The 20135-nt window shown below is 42.8% G+C and overlaps 1 protein-coding gene across 2 annotated transcripts in view; it reads left to right on the forward strand.

Annotated features, from left to right (window-relative positions):
- Positions 1-4292, forward strand: part of ZNF827 (zinc finger protein 827) — a 112090-nt gene extending 107798 nt beyond the window's left edge. For both annotated transcript variants that reach the window (XM_066547979.1, XM_066547980.1), the window contains exon 14: positions 2439-4292. In XM_066547979.1, coding sequence (XP_066404076.1) covers positions 2439-3246 — 808 coding nt within the window. In that variant the 3' untranslated portion in view covers positions 3247-4292. The remainder of the gene's footprint in view (positions 1-2438) is intronic.
- The last annotated feature ends 15843 nt before the right edge of the window (positions 4293-20135 follow it).

The following is a 20135-nucleotide window of genomic DNA, read 5'->3' on the forward strand; positions in this document are numbered from 1 at the left end:
AAAGAGCTTTTGGCAAAATAAGGGTTTTTTCCAAGGCATCCGAGCAAAAGAAGCTCCCAGCACAGGCTCTATTCTGCACCTGGCTCAAAGAAACTAAATCCTGTGCAGCCTCTAGGTATGAAGTTACAACCTTAAAGGTTATAGCCTTTGTATACTCAAATCCAAAGTCATTTCTCTCCAAGAATGAATAACTTGGATGCTTCCTGCTTTGTTTGCATGCCCCACAACAATCACTGTTGTATAAATTAACATGTAATGAGTAATACAGTCTTTTAAGATAAAAGCCCTTTGGTTTTGGCTGTGGTGGTATCTTTAGGGTCTTTTGGTGCAGAGCAGTGTTTCTAGAGAATGAGTGTGCCCTTATGTCAAAGTCTGACGCCTGAGAGAAGGAGGGGCTGCTGGGGCCAAACGCTTGTCTCTGGGCAGGCAGTGTGATGTTATGAAAGAGGCACAACCCTGGCCTCTGTCTGGTCCAGCTGCTGCAGGAATAAAGGCTGGAAGCACTGGGAGCCCAGCTAGGGTGCAGGACAGGGCTCCCAGCTCCTGCTGCTCCTGCTGCTCAGGCTGATGTCGGTGTGCTGTGGCTGGGACACGAGGAGCACACTGCGCCCAACGTTACCGCGTGCGGCTTTGGAAAACTGGTCCTGTTTGCCAGGCAGCCTCTGGTCTGCAGCTCAGTAGTTCCACAGACTGGGATCTGTGGTCACTTGAGATGAGATGACTGAATGTGGAAAGAAGACCAGATTGAGAAACAAGCACTGTGTCAGAACGACGGGATGTCTGCCTTGGAATACAGACCAGTTGTCTAATGCACATTTGGTTTAAGCTGCGTAAAATCTGTTCTATTTACCAAGGAAAAACCATGACCATAATATGACTCAAGTCTTCCCAACAGAATGGGTTTCTCAGTCTATATTCCTGCCCAGTTCAAGTAATAATTAGGTACCTTGAAAGCTGCATCTAAGAAAAAGCTCTGATTTATTTTTTTTTAAGGCATCCAGAAGAGCCTGAAGAGATCTAAGTAAATTGTATTTTTCTGTCTCCTGTTTGCTGTGGGGGAAGAGAAAAAAAACATGATTCTTCCAGCTCCAGGTCAAAATCTGACATTCTGATCCAGAGAGCACCCAGCCCAGGAGAGGTATGTGTGCATTGACAGCCAAGTCCTCTGGTGAAAGAGATAATCACATTAGAAGCCTCAGTGACAGGTCCCTCTCTGGATCAGAGTACTTGATGTGCATCAGGAAATGTGTCCAGGTGTTTTTGTATCTCTTTGTCCTCCTGTTATTACTCACTTTCCTCAAAAATCTCTTGATTAACTTGTAGGTCATTATTATATCTGTAGGTGCAACCAGATGTAGCAAGGAAAACACACATAGGGAGAATCTCAGCTTAGAAATTATCCAAAATGCCAGAACACAATTAGCAGACCTGCTAAACAGTGAACACAGATGTGTGGCAGCTAGGGATGTTAGAAGACAGCAGCCAGCTGCCTTAGCTGTAAGTGTTTACCCAGCCTGGCTCTCTGAGCTCACCAGCTCCATGTGGAAGGTGCGTGCTTGGTTCAGTACAGCAGAGACCCTGGCAGGGAGCTGTCCCCACCAACTTCCTCTCAGCTGCACCAAGCAACTGGTTTGGGTTTGTTTGGGGTTTGGTGGGTGGCCAGGCTTGTTCAGCATGCAGCTCAGGCTTCTTTCCAAACTTCCATGATTCCCTCCTCTACCCTTCTTGGCCTCTCCTGGCTCAGGAACTGGGGTGAGGCCCTTTGCCATGTCCACCCCAGGCCGGACGCTTGCTGCTGTGAGTAAGAAGAAGCCACATCCTGTTCCTACACAGGAGCAATTTCCACCATGGCAGAGGCGGCTGTAGGCAAAACAGCCTGGCTTTCAGCTGCTCCTAGCAGGATACCCCGCAAGCTTATTGTTCATGGTCACATAAAAGGGAATTCCTAAGCTTTTGCTGTACGTGTGGTATTACAAGTTTATTCCATCTTTACTTAAACAGCTGTTTTCATACTCATCTGTAAACACTCACTTTAAACCACTTCTTAATGGAAAAAAATGGCCCAAGTGACTTCGTGCAAACACTAGGAATCGTTACACAAAGTACCCGTGCATCAGTCACCCACCCTGCACTCCCCGGCCTGCTTTGGGGGAAGACCCCATCAAGGTAAGCCAGAAGGTTAAAGGGATGCTCCTTCAGAGTGAATCAATGTTTTCCTAGGAATGCCATTAAATGGGCGAACCTCCTTTAAGTAGAGAAGTGTCAAGGTGAACCAGATATTGGAAAGAGGCTTCACAGGGAGAACTGAGTGCCTTTTTCTTCTCCTTAGTAGGTCAGAAAGGGGCTGAGTGCCAGGGTTGAAGCAGGAAGGAAGGCAGGTCTGCCAGCTGAGTGACTCCTCTATTCTTTGTCCCCGCCCTTCCTTGCTGTGTTGCCAGGTGCCCGTTCTGCATCTACTCCACGAACCGCCCCGCAGCCATGGAGTGCCACCTGAAGACTCACTACAAGATGGAGTACAAGTGCCGGATCTGCCAGACAGTGAAAGCCAACCAGCTGGAGCTGGAGATGCACATCCGAGAGCACCGCCTTGGCAACCATTACAAGTGTGACCAGTGTGGCTACCTGTCCAAGACGGCCAACAAGCTGATCGAGCACGTGCGTGTCCACACCGGCGAGCGCCCTTTTCACTGTGACCAGTGCAGCTACAGCTGCAAACGCAAAGACAATCTCAACTTGCACAAGAAACTGAAGCACGCTCCACGCCAGACCTTCAGCTGTGACGAGTGCCTGTTCAAGACTACCCACCCTTTTGTCTTCAGCCGCCACGTGAAGAAGCACCAGAACGGGGACTGCTCTGAAGAGGAGAAGAAGGGCCAGTATTCAACCTCCAAGGAAGCCAGTCCGCTCCTGCCAGCGATCAGCTCCAGGAACCTTCTGTCACCCCTCTCAGTCATGTCTGCCTCCCAGGCTCTGCAAACAGTAGCTATGTCGGCTGCACACGGCAGCGGGGCAGAGCCAAACCTGGCAGTGAAAGCCTTGGCCATCAACGGCACTTCCCTGTGCTTCGATAAATACTGGAACTCAGAGTTTGCCCACCTTATTCCTTTAACAATGTTTTTCCCCAAAAACCACTACGATCTCACATTCCATCCACCCAGACCTCAGACTGCACCGGGAGGTGCCTCTTCACCTAAACACTCCTTCCTTGCCTACCTTGGACTAACAGAAAGGGCAGAAACTGTCTGAGGGCAGTTGCATTCTGTACCAAAAATCCCCCGAGGAACCCAGCAGGTTATACATTGCTGCAAAGGTAACAAACACTTGTACTATATCATTAGTAAGGTTTAGCAAATGGCTCTGTGTGTATACTTATTGCATTGACATGAAAGCTGCTTTATTAAATCTCCAAGAGGTGACCTACTGCATACTTCTACCTTCAGAGGCATGTTCCCAGCACTCTTTATCTAAGAAACTATTTTGTCTTGTTAAGCTGAAAAAAAAAAAAAAAAGAGTGTCCTTATTGGCAATCAGCACTTGTTAGATGACATATTGATGCATTTTATTTTTGGGCTTTGTGTGCGTGCGGGTGCGTGGAAGAGAGGCTGCCTGTAGTGTGCCATGACATTGCTTTTGCACATCCCTTGGATTGGCTTCTTTAATCATCCTTCTTTTCCCCTTTCCACACACTCGCTCCCTGCCTTCCCCCGGCCTCCCCCTGAACCGTGGAGCTGTTCAGGAGCAATGTTTGGGGCGGGGCAGGGCGAGAACTGGTGTTTTATTTCAGTGCTGTTTGCGGCTTCCTTTACTTGTTTGATGCCTTGTATTCAGTCGTCAAGGTTTGAGGATTTGGGGTAGAACTGGTGAGGAAAAAAAAGTTGCTTTCAGCACTGCAGGATGAGAGCATGACAATGAAAAGAGTGTGTATATGTCCACACACATGCAGTGTGTGCAGCCTACACACCCACACAGCAGGCCCAACTCTCAGCTCTCACACAGGTGTGACAAACACCTGCCTCTGGGCCACAGCATACATCTTTTGTTTTAAAAGGGCATATAAATATTATATATATATACTGTATTATGCAGTGGTTACCTTTTACTTTGCAGGAACAACTTGTATAACTAGAATTCTATGGTGGAAAAAAAATCCAACAAGGGGATTTAAAAAAGGGTATGGATAAATTCTGGGTATAAATACTCAGACTAAAAAAAAAGGCAGTTTTGCACAGTGCTTTAGTCTTGCACTAGTTTGTTTCTCACTTGCAAAAAAAAAAAAAAGAACAAAAACAAATTGTGGGCTGAAGTTAATAAGACTGTTTATTTGAAAAGGTACCAGTAACTTCTTTGAAATATAAAGCTATAAAAAGATGCTTTTGGAACCATAAAGTTCTCTTTTATACCCTCAGTATTTCAATTGTACTTGCAAAATTTGACAGTCCTCTCACTCCCCTCCATGTCATCAATAATACTTTATTCCTTTCTGTTGATGGCAGATAGAGTGTGTCCTGCTAGGAAGCTAACTTTGTACTTATTTAATGCTCCTACTTGTGGTCATTAAAATGACATGTTATATGTAGCACTTTATTGCAGGAAGAAGCAAATGCAGATTGGTTGTATAACCTTTCTTAATCTCAAAATGCCAAGAGTGATCTTAATGCAAGAGAAGCTAACTGATCGTTAATTGATTTCTGTTCCTTAGACAACTTAATATGTGGGAAGAAAGACTGGGATTAAAAGCACTCTGTTTTACAATTGGAAGTATAAAATGTGAAGCCTTTCAAAATGATCATGTGATGTACAGGAATGCCTTCATACTGAATTACTGTTTCCCGTGGTGTCTCTTGGATTTGGGTCTGGCTGTCTTTTACCAGCTATTAGAAGTGTCTGACCTAGCTTTTGCCACAGTCCCCTCCCTGTCCCTTGGCCAAGCCACTGTAGGAGGTGCCCTGAGTCACATCTTTCATGCTATCTGCCCACCCTGTGCTGTCCTGAAGGAACTTCCTCTACAGGTTGTTGTGGGATGGGGGGGATCCAACCACCCCAGCAGGAAAGCAACGACCCGGTGCAGGAAGGCATTTCTTGTCCACAAGGGCTCTTAGCCATATGGACAAGTAGAAATGTAACTCAGTCTTCATTAGTTCTTAAATGAAGCTTGTGTAGAAAGACTTTCTGGATGCAAAACTTGCATCACTTTAACCTATTTGCAAGATTCCTACATTTGTTTTGTACTGAGATAGCCAAACATTCTCCACTGTCATGACCAAATTCTTCCTGTATATGGAGGACATCCCATCCTAATCTGCACGCTCCTGTTACCATACTGGAAGCTAGTTACAAGGGGGAAATATCCAAAACCATAGCAGGTTATCCTTTGGCATTATTAATTACAGGACAGAGAAGTCTCACCATTTGTTTACATTCCAGCAGACAGTTTTGGTTCAGATGAGCACTTGGCAGGTCTGTCTATGCAGTGCAGAGAACCCAGCTGCTCCAAACTGCGTGTAAACCTCTGTAAACAACTTACCTAACTCAGGGCCCTGCTCACCATGCTTTACTCCATCAGAGCTCCTGCTCACACCTCCCTGGGAGCACAGACTAAATAGAAAATACTGTGTTGGGAAGTACTCAGAGCATAAAATAGTTGCTATCTTGACAGCATGAAATCTGCAATCTGTATCCAGCAGCTCTACCAGTTCTGTAAAACACGCTCCACACGCGCATCTCTGACCACACCACTGGAAACCAAACACTCCCAAATCAAGAAGCTTGTTTTTCACACCAACTCCAGGTAAGGTACAGCTGTCCAGGAGGAAGAAGAAGGAGGAATGTTATAATTGTAGGCCACTGTACCTAAACCTAAATGGCAGATAAATGGGGCTGGAGCTTCCAAGAATGAGCTGCCCGCATGCGACCGCCACGTGTTTTGAGCATGTTCCACTGCACCAGTATCTGACCTGGCAATGTTTAGCGTACCTGGGAAATTTGTTTAGCACTTTGGAAAGGATAAATTCATCCTTTCTGGCAAGTTACAGAAGTTTTCTCTGTAAGGAAAAGGGTGTTAGGAGGTTTTTATTTTTTTAAGAAAAAAAAAATACCCTATTTATCAGAGCTCTTGCATATTAAAATAATTTGTTTGCAGTTCAAGACTAAAGACAGGAATGTTCTCCAGAGGTTCCCCCTACTGATTAATGACCAACAGTTCTGATAAATTCCCCCTGCCATAAAGGTAATTTCATACTGGTTTTCACTATGCATTCTTTAATGAAAGCTGGCGTGTTTTTCCATTCAGTAATTCAGTTAAAGTTCTCAGCACTTTTTTCTTTCTTCTTCTTTTTTTTTTTTTTTTTTTTTTTTACTTGTTGTATTATGTTCAAATATCATTCTGTCAAGGTTTGTGTACATTAATAAAAATTTGTATTGTATAAAGCTTTTTGCATTATAAGGCTGTACAGGGTCATTTTGACAGTAACTGGTATATTTCTTTGCATCTTATGTTGCATTGCCAATTTCTAGTGTATCCAGTTTGGAAGTACAATATACTCTAATTAAAAGGTTGGCTATATTCTGGTTTCTTTTGGTTTTCCTTTCTCTCTTTTTTTTTCACCTTAAATATATTTAGAGTTGATTTGGAGGGAGGAGTAAAGGATTATCCTACAAGACAAGAAGATAATGTCTTCACGTTTTTTCTTTTTATCAATGATATTAATCTTCAATTTTGAAATTGAAAAGGAAAGCTCTGTCTCTCACTCCTGATGAGAAAATACAGCACATAGTCTGAGGACAGCTCCAGGACTTTACTCTGTGGGCTCTGTGCTTGTAGCAACCTTCCAGGTCAGTTCTGCAAGGGGGATAATTCCTCTTCTGCACACTCTGCTCAGTCAAGCATTTCAAACAAATCAGATCCTTAAGCAGTAGTTTGGTGGACTTGCTCTTGCTTGGAAGTAAACCAAGTGAAGTCAAGGAAATTGCCTTGAGATGAACTAAGCAGGGAATGAAAGAACATGGTGCACTAAAACATTGTCACAACAATAATTCCTTTTTAATTATAAAAATATTGTGTACTCATTTCATCAGCATTTTAGAAAAACCTGGGTTTTTTTACCAGAGATTATTGGAACGATTGAAATGCACAGAGCATACTAAAGAAGGAAACCCTAAGAGCAGACAAATTTCCAAGAAGCAAAGGTACAATTGACTCCACTGAACAAGAAAAGATACCCAACATCCTAAAAGGAAGTTAGACTACTTAAACACTAACCGAGGAAAGAAAATAATCTGGTTGTTCATTAGATAAGAATTACCCTCACATATATTAATGTTAACATTAAATATATCTGGACTGCCTTTTTCCTGCAGTTAGGGCAGTGTTAATGTCTACTCAACTGAAAGAAACTTCTCACAGTTATTTCTACTCTCCTGAGGTATGAATACTAATTTTCAGGGCCTTTATCAGTACCTTGTACATGTTGCTGGGTGTTGGAATTCACTGCTCCTCTTCTGCTGCTGGCTCCTTAGCTGAAAGAAAAGCTTTGACACAAAGTTGGTAAGTCATGGTGTCTCTCAAGAAGATGTGGTGTCTCCCTCTCTTCCTGCCCACACTATAATAGAAAATATACAGTGAGACTCTCTGAGGAGTTTTTTGCACTAGACATAAATAGTTATCCTAGCAATTAAAAGGCAATCATGCAAATCATGCCCAGAGCAGCTGTGGATGCCCCATCCCTGTAAATGTTCCAGGCCAGCCTGGAGGGGACTCTGAGCAATCTGGTCCAGCAGAAGGTGTCCCTGTTCATGGCAGGTGGATTGGAACTGGATGGCTTTAAGGTCCCTTCCAGTGCAAACCATTCTGTGATTCTATGAAGAAGTGGCTTAATTGTTTAAATAAGTTCTAAACCACTAAAATCAGACTGAAGAATTACTTAAAATAAGCTGGGAGGGGCCTGAATTATCTCACTGAATTATCCTGGCTGCCAGTCTCAACCAAAACATAAACTGCCTGCAATCAGCCCCTGTAGCTTTAGTCTGAGAGAAAAGCCCTGTGTTCACCCAAGCAGGGGTGTCAGTGTGACATGCTGAGATGTGATAAGGAGCCCCTGCCCTTTCCAGCAGGAGGCTAGAACAGCCTTGTCGACCTGCATGATTTTAATCAACTAGCTCAAATTTCCCTAGTCTGTATTTTCTGATAATATTCCAATATCCATGTGTGATTACAGAAAACAGCTCCAGTTGTGTACTGACTCTTTCAGGAAAACAAGAAGTGCCCTGTTTGCATTCTGAATCTATATTCACATTTTTAATCCATGTTTAAAAAAAATAAGCTTAAAATTGCCATCATTGCATAGCTATTTCTTACAATCCTACACATGCCATAGTCATCATGAGCCCAGCAGAACAAGGCTTTAAGAGAGAATTTGTGGGAAGGGAAAAAAAAGCCAAACCAAACTAAAACAACAAACCTACAATTTTCTGTAACTCTTCACTGTCGAGAGGGCTTCTCTACAGTGGAGGGGATGGCATCATTTATGCAGAGCCAGGTTTTAAGATCCTTGTTGTGTTAAAAATACATCAGTTATGCTCCTACCGGACAGACATCTGCATTATATCATCCACCATCTTATCTGCTGCTAATTGGCCTCCTTGTTGACAAGTCTTAGCAGCAAGGTTAAGTGCTGGCTGTAAAAGCAATGTAGCCTTTTGGCCGAGGGGTCAGAGCTCAGGCAGACTGTGCTGGAGCCTGCATGGCCTCTTTCCCTGCTATATATTTTCTGGGAGCTAATAAAACACCAGGGCAATCACTCCTGCCTGGAGTCTGCCAGCCACCACGGGGTCTGTGGAGCTGCAGCAAATGGAACATCATCTCCCCAGTGCAGAGCACTCAAGGAGTCTGCAAAGGAAAAAGGCATCTTCTCCTGCACCAAACTTTGAAAAACTCCCTGAGATGCAATTAAAAAATCCCTGAACTAACAGCTAACCTTGAACATGGGGCAGCCAATGCCTCAGTGCCCAGCACAGCCCTTGGAAAAGGGATGGGGGCACACCTTGACTGAACCCACAGGTTCCATTTGAACCAAATACTGGGATTTTTCCTGGCTGCTGGGCTCCTTGCAGGGTTCTTGGGAACATATCCTAGAAAGCCATGCCAGGTGGATGCCAGGCAGTACATCAGGAATGCAGCTGTTGGGCTTCCACAACACCTGCCTTTGACCAGCCTGGCAGGGGCTTGATTTACATATCTGACAGGGAAAGGGAAAGGGAAACTTAGGGCTGGTAAGCAGTAGCAGGAGTAGGGGAACACACTGACTGGAAATGTTTCATTAAGTCAAAAAAAAAGAAAAAGAAAGCATCACCCCAAAAAATCCTAACAACTGCACAGGAGAAGAGAAGAGCATCAAGTGATAGCATGGCACTATTTTTGCAGCCTGTGGCAGCCTATTTCCCTATTTAAAATGGGAAGGGCTTTCCCTGCTTGGTTTTGCTTTGTTTTGGTTTTCTTTGTAATTGTTTCATTTCTTGCCACCTTAATCATGATTAAAATCAACATATGGTACAACTCTAAAAAAAGTTAAACCCACCCCATTTTTTTCCAGTTTAGGCTATAGTTAATTAAAAATAAACTTCAAGTTTCTGTAGTAGAAGTTCCTCTTCTGTTTGCATTTAGCTCTGCTCTACTTTACTTTTCAGACCTCTACTTTCTATCACATACCTTTCTCTTTCCAGCACTTCTCAGACAGCATTTCACTGGAAGTGTAAACTTTAGATTGTTACTTTTCTGAGAATTTGCCTGTTTAAATAAAGAAGAGAAAAATGTTCTCTCACTGAGCCCCTAGACCTTCATGCCAATGCTTGCAGCACAGCCTAAAGTGACCAAACCCAAAAATAGGCCTTGCTTCCCGGCTGATCAACAAAGCATCAAATACTTTCTTGATTCTTTCCCTGCTATTTAAGGCTGGAATGTTCATTCACACACCAGGCCGAAGAATTTGCTTTTTAAGAGATTTACCAGGAAGCCAGGTGGGAGGGTCAAAGCCCTAACTAAGGTGCTCACACATGGGTGAGCAGGACTTTGGAGCCATAGGTGCTGGACTGCATCCATGAACGGGAGCGGGTTTCTCCCAGTTTGCTCTCAATGCCTCAAGTTGCCACAAATTAGCACATGAGCCTGGTCTAGGCCCTGCCTGGGGCAAGAACCAGCAAAACAAATGAAGACAAACTAAAGTATCCCTCGACTGCAGGGATTAACACTTCCCTGGCATCCAGACTTCCAGTACACAGTGTGCAGCTGCATTCCAGCAGAGTTAGAAGCAGTGCTTGTTTTAACAATAAAAAAATCACTGGACGTCTCTTTCCTGAAACAGAGAAAAACATTTAAAATGGGATGGGAATGTAAGTGAACTGATAAATGGTTGCAGGAAAGCTCCTTCCATCAGCAGGGCTCTGAAGTACTATGAATACATTGGTGGCTGTCACTCATGGCAGTGACACTTTTTAAATGTACCAGAATAGCTCTATTCACAGGTGTTACCAGAGCAATGCCCACTTGCACTTGAATATTTAGTAAGCAAGCATTAAGACTTCATGTTTTTATACTTAGCTCCCTATTTTTAATGGGACTGCATACCCAGAACTTAATGAAAATATCTAAATATAATGTCAATGTGATTTAAAAATATGCACTGCATCTTTTAAGTTGACATTTCAATTAAAAATAAATAAGATCCATTTATATGGTGATACTGTGATAAGATTGCATCAGTCAAGTTTCATTCCTACTCAAAGTGACAGATTTCTCAAAATCAGAGCCAGGAAATTCAGTCCTCCAGCAACTCCAACCAGGAAAATATAACTGAGGGTGAATTTAAGTACTTCACAAAAATTAGGGTATCATGTTTCAAGGATAAATGCATTTCACAGAGTCCTATAATCATTAAGGTGGGAAAAGACCTCCAAGGCCCTCCTTTTGTTATTAATGAATTTATTAAGACACTTCTTTATTATCGTTCACAGGGAAGGCCAGATTGAGTTGCAGCTGAGCTTTCACCTTTCTAATTTTCTCTCTACATGACCTAATGACATCCTTGTACTTTTCCTGAGTTGTCTGCCTCTTCTTCTAAAGGTCAGAAATTATTTTCCTTCCCTGAGTTCACCAAAAGATCCCTATTCAGCCAGGCCAGTCTTCTTCCCCATCTTCACACTATTACTCTCCTCTGGCTACTCTATTAAAACTAATAACTGCACTCAACTTTTGTATTTGCTATTCAGCCCAAGTCACATGAGTGTTGTCAATAGTTTTTTCTGTCACCTAATCAACAGTTTGTCAAGATCCAGGCTCTTATTTGGTGGTAGAGACTTCAAGAATCCTCCACATTTAGAGAGCCACAAGAAAACGCGTGGGGTACGGTTTTGCACTGTTCAGAAAATCTGTTTCCCATTGAACTTTTTCAGTTTCTTGGGCTAGTCTAAGAGAGGAACTGAGACAACTCAATAGTAGCAACCATTTATAAACAAAAAGATCACCCAAAACTGTCACTGGCAGCCAAGAGGCCAGGAAATGTCTAGTGGCAATTTTCCTAACCTGCCAGAAGCTTGCATGGTTCAAAGCTTGCTCTTGGCACTGCCAAATGACCAGGGACTTCCTCCTCCCATGTCACCTGCCAGTTCATGACAGACCAAAAACTCAGAAGAAATCCCTTAGCTCTGCAGCTCTTTCTAGAAACCTCAAAAAGCCAGGCTACTTACCTCTGACTCCTCTGAGATCTGCTGTCTGTGTGTATGTTGACACTGAATTCACTGTGCAAACACTGAAAGCCAGAGAATTTCACCCCAGCAGAAGTGCTCAGACCCGCTCTCCTCTTGCTCTGCTTTTGCAGAGGGCAGACTGCTTGTTGTAACCAGCTCAGTGTCAGAATAAACTCAAATCAATTATCTTGCTTCCAATGTAAGACTGCCATGTCCCTCACATCATCTCATCGCAAGCTTTCTGAGAGGGACTTTCTGAAGACTCTTTTCCTGTAAACAAAAAGGCAAAAAGCACTTACCCAAGAACACAATTAATATTGTCAGTCAAGCCAAGTGAAATCTGACATCTTACACCATCCCAAGGATGTGTTCAGCTTGAATTCTGACAGTATCCTTGTTTACCCTTTCCCTCCTGGCTATAAAGAGGACAGCCAGCAAAGAAAGCCACCCTCAAGGAAAAGATACCTTCCCACCTCTTCCAAAGACCTTTGGAAGGTCTCCCAGCAAGGTGAGAGAGCACAGGGAACCTTCCAGCCACAGACAGAGACTGCTGCTGGCTGCAGGGAAAGGTCTCACCCTCTTTGACCCCAGCAGGCAACTGGGAGCCTGGGCAGAGGCAAGAGGAGACAGCAGCCTGTCCCACACCGTCCATCTGCTCAGCCCTATGGATCTTGGGGGGTTCTAGGCAATTAGCACAGGTTCTCTTGCTATTGGACAATCAGGCATATGCCAAAACCCATCCAGTTTCAGCTCATTACAGGGAGGACCTGAGACTGGCAATAAAACTCTCCAAGAATGGAGAGGCAGGAGTTCCAGACTCTAATTAAAAACCTGTTGGAGGGTCCTGAAACCAACCCTTTCTCCAGCCAGCTCAATATGGCTGTGCCCTGACAGGGCCTGCAGGTTGTTTTGGACATGAGAGGAGTCAGAAAACAGATTAATGCAGCTTAACTAGGAAATGGGTAATGCATCCTCCGTGTCATAGGCTGGCCATGAAGACAAGCAATTGGTTTTTTTCTTAATTTATAAGTCATGGGAGTTAACCTTGAGGTACTTCAGTTCAAAATGTGGTTCTTTTTTCCTGATAAAGATGAAAGAGAACACTGTAATTCAAACCTAGATCCCAAAAAGGTGAGCAGCAGCCAGCCATACCAAGTGCTCAGGGCACCTGCTGCCAATAATCTGCCCTCTCCCTTGAACAAATAATGTCAGAAGATGAAGAAGTTCTTTAAGTAATTCCCCTCCCTCATCTGCCTGCACATCTTGGTTTGTCTGTGCTCATATCACCACACACACCTTCAACTATTCAGGATCTCTTTAATTCATAACATGAATTAACATAATTACACTAAATACCATCGTGCAGTAACTTTTTTAACACATCAAAAACAATAGTTTCATTTTTTGCAGGAAAAAACTGTAGACAACTCACGTCAGCAGCCAGATTAAAACAAACCAGCCATTCTGAACAGAAGGTGCTCTTTCTAGAGAGTTGGGGTCATTCATTATCTCCAGATTTAATGAACTGCAGATTCCTCAGCTTTTGGGCAATACAATTTGACAGTTTGTAGAGGAAGATTGATTTTATTTATACACATCTATAAATAAAGGCTCCATACTGCGGCATTAGCCAGTCAGATGCATGATAAAACTTCAGCATCTCTTGAAGAGAAACAGCCTGGATTTTGAGCAAGAGACTATAGTGTGGATCATTTTCTAACTCCAGATGAAAAATGCGTTTTCCCTCATCTAACAGTGGTGAAGAGGGCTGCACCTGTGAGGTAGCCCTGCCAGCATTGCCCTGTCAGGCTAGAAATGCCAAACAACTCACAAGACAGAGATGCAAAGATCCAGAGTGGAAAGAAATGAAGAGAGAAGTGCTTTGCAAAAGTGGGACTTTGCCCTTAGTAATTAAAGGTAGCATGGATTTCACCCCAGCTCTAGCAGCTTTCCATCTACAGGGAGAAATAAGGAAAAGGAGAACAATACACAATACAATTTATTGTGTGAATTATATAATACACCTTCCTAAGAATCTAGAAGTATGAGCAGAAGGAAGCTTTGAGAAATGGATAGTTTTAGCAAGGTCATACCACATACCACATACCACATACCAAAAGATATCCAGAAAAAAAAAGAAAAAGAAAAAAAAAAGGTGTTTGTGAGATGATCCAAGTGGATTTTATTCTGTTTGGGCTACAGAAAACAGGTTTCCTGACTAAGAGAATGCCTTGAACTACTTAACCACAAACAGGCCTCTTCTTTCAAAGAAGTTATGCCCTTAAAGCTATTTACACAACAGTTGTGACTCCTAACTTTCCCAGCTCTGCTTCTTCTCCAGAAACAAAACATTTTATATCTTCAGTAGCTCTTGCCCATTGCAAAGTAGTGAAAAAACCTTGCCAAAAGAGTCAGAAATGCAGAACCCTGAAGAAAATGAGACCTGAGACAACTGATTTAGAACTCTGCTCACCATTTTTTTCCCCCTTGTTCTGGGTATCCCAATAGGCTTCCAAAGGACCATGGAGCAGTTTGACACATTGAGGAGGGGGGAAAAGAAAAGATGGTAACAAGTGGTTGTTCTTTTTACCTCAGCTGTAAATCTGTGCACAACACCCAGGGCACAGCATCAATTCCAAACAAGTGCAGGCAGATATACAACGTGCTGCTTGCCCTGATCACGCCACAGAGCAGCATAAAAAAATAAGGCTCTCTAGCAAGACATAAAAATACTCAAATCCATTGTAAGCAGGAGTTCAGTTTTAAGGAGGTCTGAACTCTCCTAACTCCAGAAAAACCACACCACTACCTAGACAGAGTAAGCCCACCCACAGTCCCAAACAGAATTCCTATAGCAGATGCAAATTTCAGCTGGTAATGTGAGCATTTTTAAGGAGCAGTGTGGTGCAAGAAGGCTAAAGATTGGGAAAAAACATATTCAAATCAGCTGAAACAGAATCTTTAATAGGAGCAACATGATAGTTATAGCCTGGTGAGTTTTTAGGGAGAATTAAAGAGGCTCTGAGGAAGCACAGCTGTCCCCATGTGAACCATCCAGGAATTTGATGGTGGGCAATCTAATCACCAGCACCATGATTGCTTTGCTCCAAGTCCAGCCAACCCAGATGGGCCACAAAATCTATGGGTTGTTCCATGCCATGCTTGGTACTTTAATCCTGGATGTTGTGACAGGTTTTTACAGGAAAGTTGAGGACTGACAGCTACTCCCCGAGCTCCTGGAAAGGATTCATACTGTGAAGAACCACAAAACCATTTGATGCCAGAAAATACAAACCACACAGACCTTGAAACCTCCCTTTCTGCTACAAGAGCTCAAGCATGCTCCAGACCAGGAGCATGAACTGAGACACTCTAGAGAGATCATTTGTCTCTTTTTGTACAGGATGTTTTACTGGGTCTCTCTCGAGTTCTCTAGTAGGGAAGGCAGATGTAGTCAAGGCTGAAATTATGCATCCTTTAGCATTTGCCATGAATCATTTGGCTCAATCACAAGAAGAGGTTTTTGTCTCTCCCAGAAAGTGTACTGGTTTTCCTGTGTGGCACCGCTTGACTACATCTGGCTGACTTCATCATCTGCAAGAATGAAAGCAGGATGCCCAATCAAGTACCAAACAAAACCACTAACATTTACAATTCAATTTCTGATCAACCAGTTTCAGTTGTGAAAACTCAACTGTAGTTCAAAAAAACCAAACCACACACAGGGGAAAGAAAAAAAAAGTCAACCAAACTTCAAAAACTCTGAATCCACCAGAAAATAGTTTAAGAGATGAATTAGTAAAACAAGAACAAAACAAAACACACCATAATTCAGCACAAACAGCAAACTAGATGAGGGCAGGGAACACTGACATTGCTTTTTCAAAGCAGTGACTATTATGGCTGGTACCTCTGAGGATGAAACAGAGCAAGCTCTCCAGTGCTTGGACCTCCAGCAGGTCATGCTCACAAGTCAGTGACCTTGGAGCCAAGCTGGCATTCCCAATGCCCACAACAATGGATCCAATTACTTCAACCAACAAGCATTAAAAGGCACATGCAGCACATACAGCTGACATTGCTCTGGTAATTCCAATACATGGATCCACAGACACAAAGAGGAGAGAACAGCACCCTTGCCATCTCTGGATGCTGCTGTGCTCTGCTTAACTTTCCTTACACATTTTGGTTTCCACATTCCTTTCCCTAGTGTTTTCCTGTTTGGAGACTCTTCACCCAAACTCAAACCATAATGAGACTGAATAAATTGATTCAATACTTATTTGCTTTGTCATTCTTCCCACCATTATTCACTGCAATTCCTCAGACTTGGCTAAGGCAAAATACCATTTTGTTCTTCTTTCAATTGCAGATACACAGATCCAGGTGCTTGGTGAAAAAATAAACTTGTTTCCTACATAGTACTTCTGAATTTGCTGAATAACCTAGCAGGTCAAATAATTCATTTTGAGAAGAAATAAAATCCTTCAGTAAGTAAACTGCTGAAGTAAAAGAGTTCAAAGGGGATCAACAGCATTTTATAAAAGGCAAAATGAAATAGAAATCTACAAGATCCAACAATAGCTACCAAATATCCCATCCCCAAGGTCTTTTGAGGAACAGCTGGGACCAAATCTCAATGAAAACCCTTTCACAAGTATCAGCACCCTCTACCCTGTCCCACTGGGTGGGGATGGGGTTTGCCTGCCTCCCTAAGGCATCACCCAACCTGGCAGCCCTGTGGGCTCCCATCCTTGCACCCCAGCTCCTGCACTGCCAGGTATGACTGCCACCAAAATCCTCTGTCACCTCTGCTCTCCTCAGGCAGACAGAGCTGTGCTCGGTGGCTTCCAAGGGGCAGAGGAGCTGTGCTGACCTGAAAGGTGAGCTGGGTATTGCAGTTTAATGTGGCTGCTAATCAGGAGGCTTTTCATGCCTACTAAGTAAATGTCCCTATTTACTTTAAATAAAACTGTGTTAGAAGAGCCAAAACAAAAATACCTGTCCAGAGTAAAGCAGACAAAGCTAACTGTGAAAGTGATACTGCTGTAGAAAAATATGATGTAGCCCATTTTGCAATGTTGCTAAATTATGTATTACTAAGAGTGGCACACAGTCATCTATTAATACATCTAGAGCCCTTTGTTGCCCTATTATCAATAACAAACCTCCTGCACTATTTTGGGAAATGACCTTTCTCCACAGCCCGGTGTAGCACGAGCCAGGAACCTCCTGAGCTGTAATTCCAGCTCTACCATTGACTTGCTGCATGGTGAGGGGAAGCTGCTTTAACCTCCCAGGTGCTGTTTCTTTTTCTCTAAAGCTGCAGTGACACTGGCCTCCCTCTTGGCTCGGTGGAATGCCTTACTAAGTTCAAATATTTGAGCAGAGCTTTGGGGATGCAAAATGCCAGATCAGTGTGACACACTGCTGCAGCTGCTTAAGGATATTAACAGTGCAGAAATTCAGCTGCAGCTGGAAGAACATATTGTGCAGAGCTACAAAGTTCTCTTTTCGCAGGTGAGAATTTATAGCCACCAGCTTTAGGCTACAAATCATCACCCAGTAACCTGTCAGTGTTTTCAAGCCAGAGTTTCTTTCTCAACTCACAAGAAAGAAAATCTCAGTGCTTGGTCCCACCTACATGGCAGCAGGATTCAGGGTAATGTTAACAACCCACATGATGGTAAAGGATACACCTAAAATAACAGCACACAGGGACCACAGGATGAGAATTACTGGGACGAGAGGAACACACAGCAGATACTCAGTTTATGCAGCCTGGGACATTTCAAATGTCAAAAAAAAAAAAAAAGCTGGGTTATAGGAAGTTCCAGAGATTGAAAAAATAGAGCAGAGAGAGTGGAGACTGTAACAACACCAGCTCTTTCTCTCTCGCTCTAAATAAATAAAAGTCATGACTAAATGAAGTCATTCTGAAAACATGAATTATTTCATATTTCATTTGCTTTGGCAGAATATTCCCAGGCTTAACCCCCTCAAGCTGCAGGAACAGGTGGAAAGCACTACCAGAATACAGGAACGTGCATAAGCACGCAGAGAAACTATAGGAAGGCTACATTCCCAACTCAGGAAAAAAAACAGTCACATAACTCTTTCCAAGGGCCAGAGATCAATTAATTTTCCACACCTCACTTCTCTCCTGTGTTGTTACAAAAGATACCATCAGTATTTTAGAGTTGTCTAATAACTCTCTTTAATAATTTAACCAACAGTTTCCAAATAAAATTTACTTTGTGGCTTGAAACCCATCCTGCTAGAGGAAATTCCATTTCAATTCCATTGTAATTGACATCACAACTCAAATTCCTAAATCTGCATCCCTAGTTCTTCAGAAATGAAGAGACTTTCACAGCCTGGAAGATTTAACCCGAAAGCCACACCACCACACCCATATTTACATTAGGAAGTTCCCAGGTTGAGCACTACTCTTCCATCAGGATGATCCTCAAATGCCCTTTAAAAATTCCTTAACTATTATTTAAAAGCCCTTTGTTTTACGGACAGACAGCAATACATTTGGCATGGAAGTTTAAGCACGACATGATTCAAGTTTATAAGGATTAAATTACAGCAGCTATTGAAATCCATGTTTGAATTTAATATTTAATATGTCTCTACTGACAGATTTCATTTACTCATCCTAATTAACAGCGCCCAGAGACTGCTGTTTCACCTTCCTCAGACTGAACCGTGGCCAAATGTGAGCCCTGAGGTGGGGCACAGGCATCCCTAAGGCAGCCGCGGTGCCGGCGGGCCGAGCGCTGCCATACAGCACCATCTAAGGGCTCTCCATAAGTACTGCTGAGGGGATGTATGGAATGAGACCCATGGACTGGCTCCTGGATGCTCCCAGCCAGCTGCCAGGCTCCCAGCACACAGCAGTGGCACCACAGCTCAACTCTGAGCAACTGTTTCCCCTCTGAGTCGCTGCCTCTGATTCATCAGGAATCATCTGGAAAAGGAAGTTACCGAGAAGCTGCCCAAGAAATAATTTTCAGAATAACAAGATTTACCTCTGTCATCATCAGCAATTTGCTTCTCTCTGTGGCAATCTCTTGGCATGCAGACAAGGTGGTTTGCTACAAACACTCTAGATTAAGCACAGGATGAGAAAATATTATTGCTTCAAGATTTAGAAACTGAAAAACAAGAGTAGCTTTAATTCTATCCAGCTTGTGCAGTATTTAAATCCCTATTTCAGCTAATTTCTATTTCCAGGCAATCTTTTTTTCTTCATAATTTATATGAATCTTGCTCATAAAAATATCTTCTTCTGGAGTGGTTATGTGATGCAATCTACATAAGGAAATACCACACTAACCTGAAGATCCACTTGGTCCAGCCTTAATCTCAAGGAACACCCAATAAAGGAAAAAAAAACCCTATGAAAGTAAAAGTATTCAAACTGTCCCACAGAACTGCCCTTGCATGTTAGGTGTTCACCAGGGTTCAATGTTCAAAAATGTTAGATGAGAGCTATTCAGACTGGACTAGTTTACAAGATCTGTGCCTGTCTCCACAGCTATGTTTTCTGAGATGAAAGAATTGGCAACGGGCCAAACAAGATTATTTTAATTATCCCAGTTTCCCTCTGAAATTTCCTGTCTCATTGCATATGAAGTTTACCACCCCAAAAAAGGAAAACTGACCTGCCTAGCAGGACAGACCTCAGGCAGCCTTTATTCTAGGACCTTATTCCATCACGTGTAGGCACATGCTCCACTGCTGACCTCTCCTGACCTCAGGGTGTGGAGAAGCAGCAGCATTTCTAACAGGGAAGGAATTGTGAGTGGTGAAAATGAGTGTCTGGAGCAGTGTCTCCAGCTAAACTGAAAGCCACATGCAATGTGCAAGACATAAAACTGGGACTTTCAACACATCATAATCCAAAATAACTCTTTAATGTCAGTACAGAAATAAAGCATTCAGTGGCTTTTATATAAATACAGCATTCAGTGCTGTACAGTAGCCATGCTCTGCTCCATTGCTGCAGGTGTGGAAATGACAGTACTAAAGAGGCCCATATTAAAGACTCCTTCATTTCTAAGAAGGTCACATTCTAATGGATAGTGAAAAGGAAAAGTGAAGGACAACAATATTTGAAGGCTTGAAACATTAATTTTCAAATCTAATCAGTTTCTATTGCCACTGCATGCAGAAAGAACCAATCAGGTTATAAATGCTGCATCGTACCACTCATAAACAACAAAAAAAAAGAGTTTTTTTACTTTTTCTGAAACTGTTTCTAAAAGCTTATTGATCTTAACCAGAGTTCCCCACTTCTGTAAATCAGAAGTTAAGAACATTACTTCACCCTCTTGTTTTGAGTCCTGCAGATATCAGATATTAGCAGCTGTTGTTCAGTGAAGACAGAC

This window comes from Molothrus aeneus, chromosome 4, assembly GCF_037042795.1.
Source record: "Molothrus aeneus isolate 106 chromosome 4, BPBGC_Maene_1.0, whole genome shotgun sequence".
Taxonomy (NCBI): domain Eukaryota; kingdom Metazoa; phylum Chordata; class Aves; order Passeriformes; family Icteridae; genus Molothrus; species Molothrus aeneus.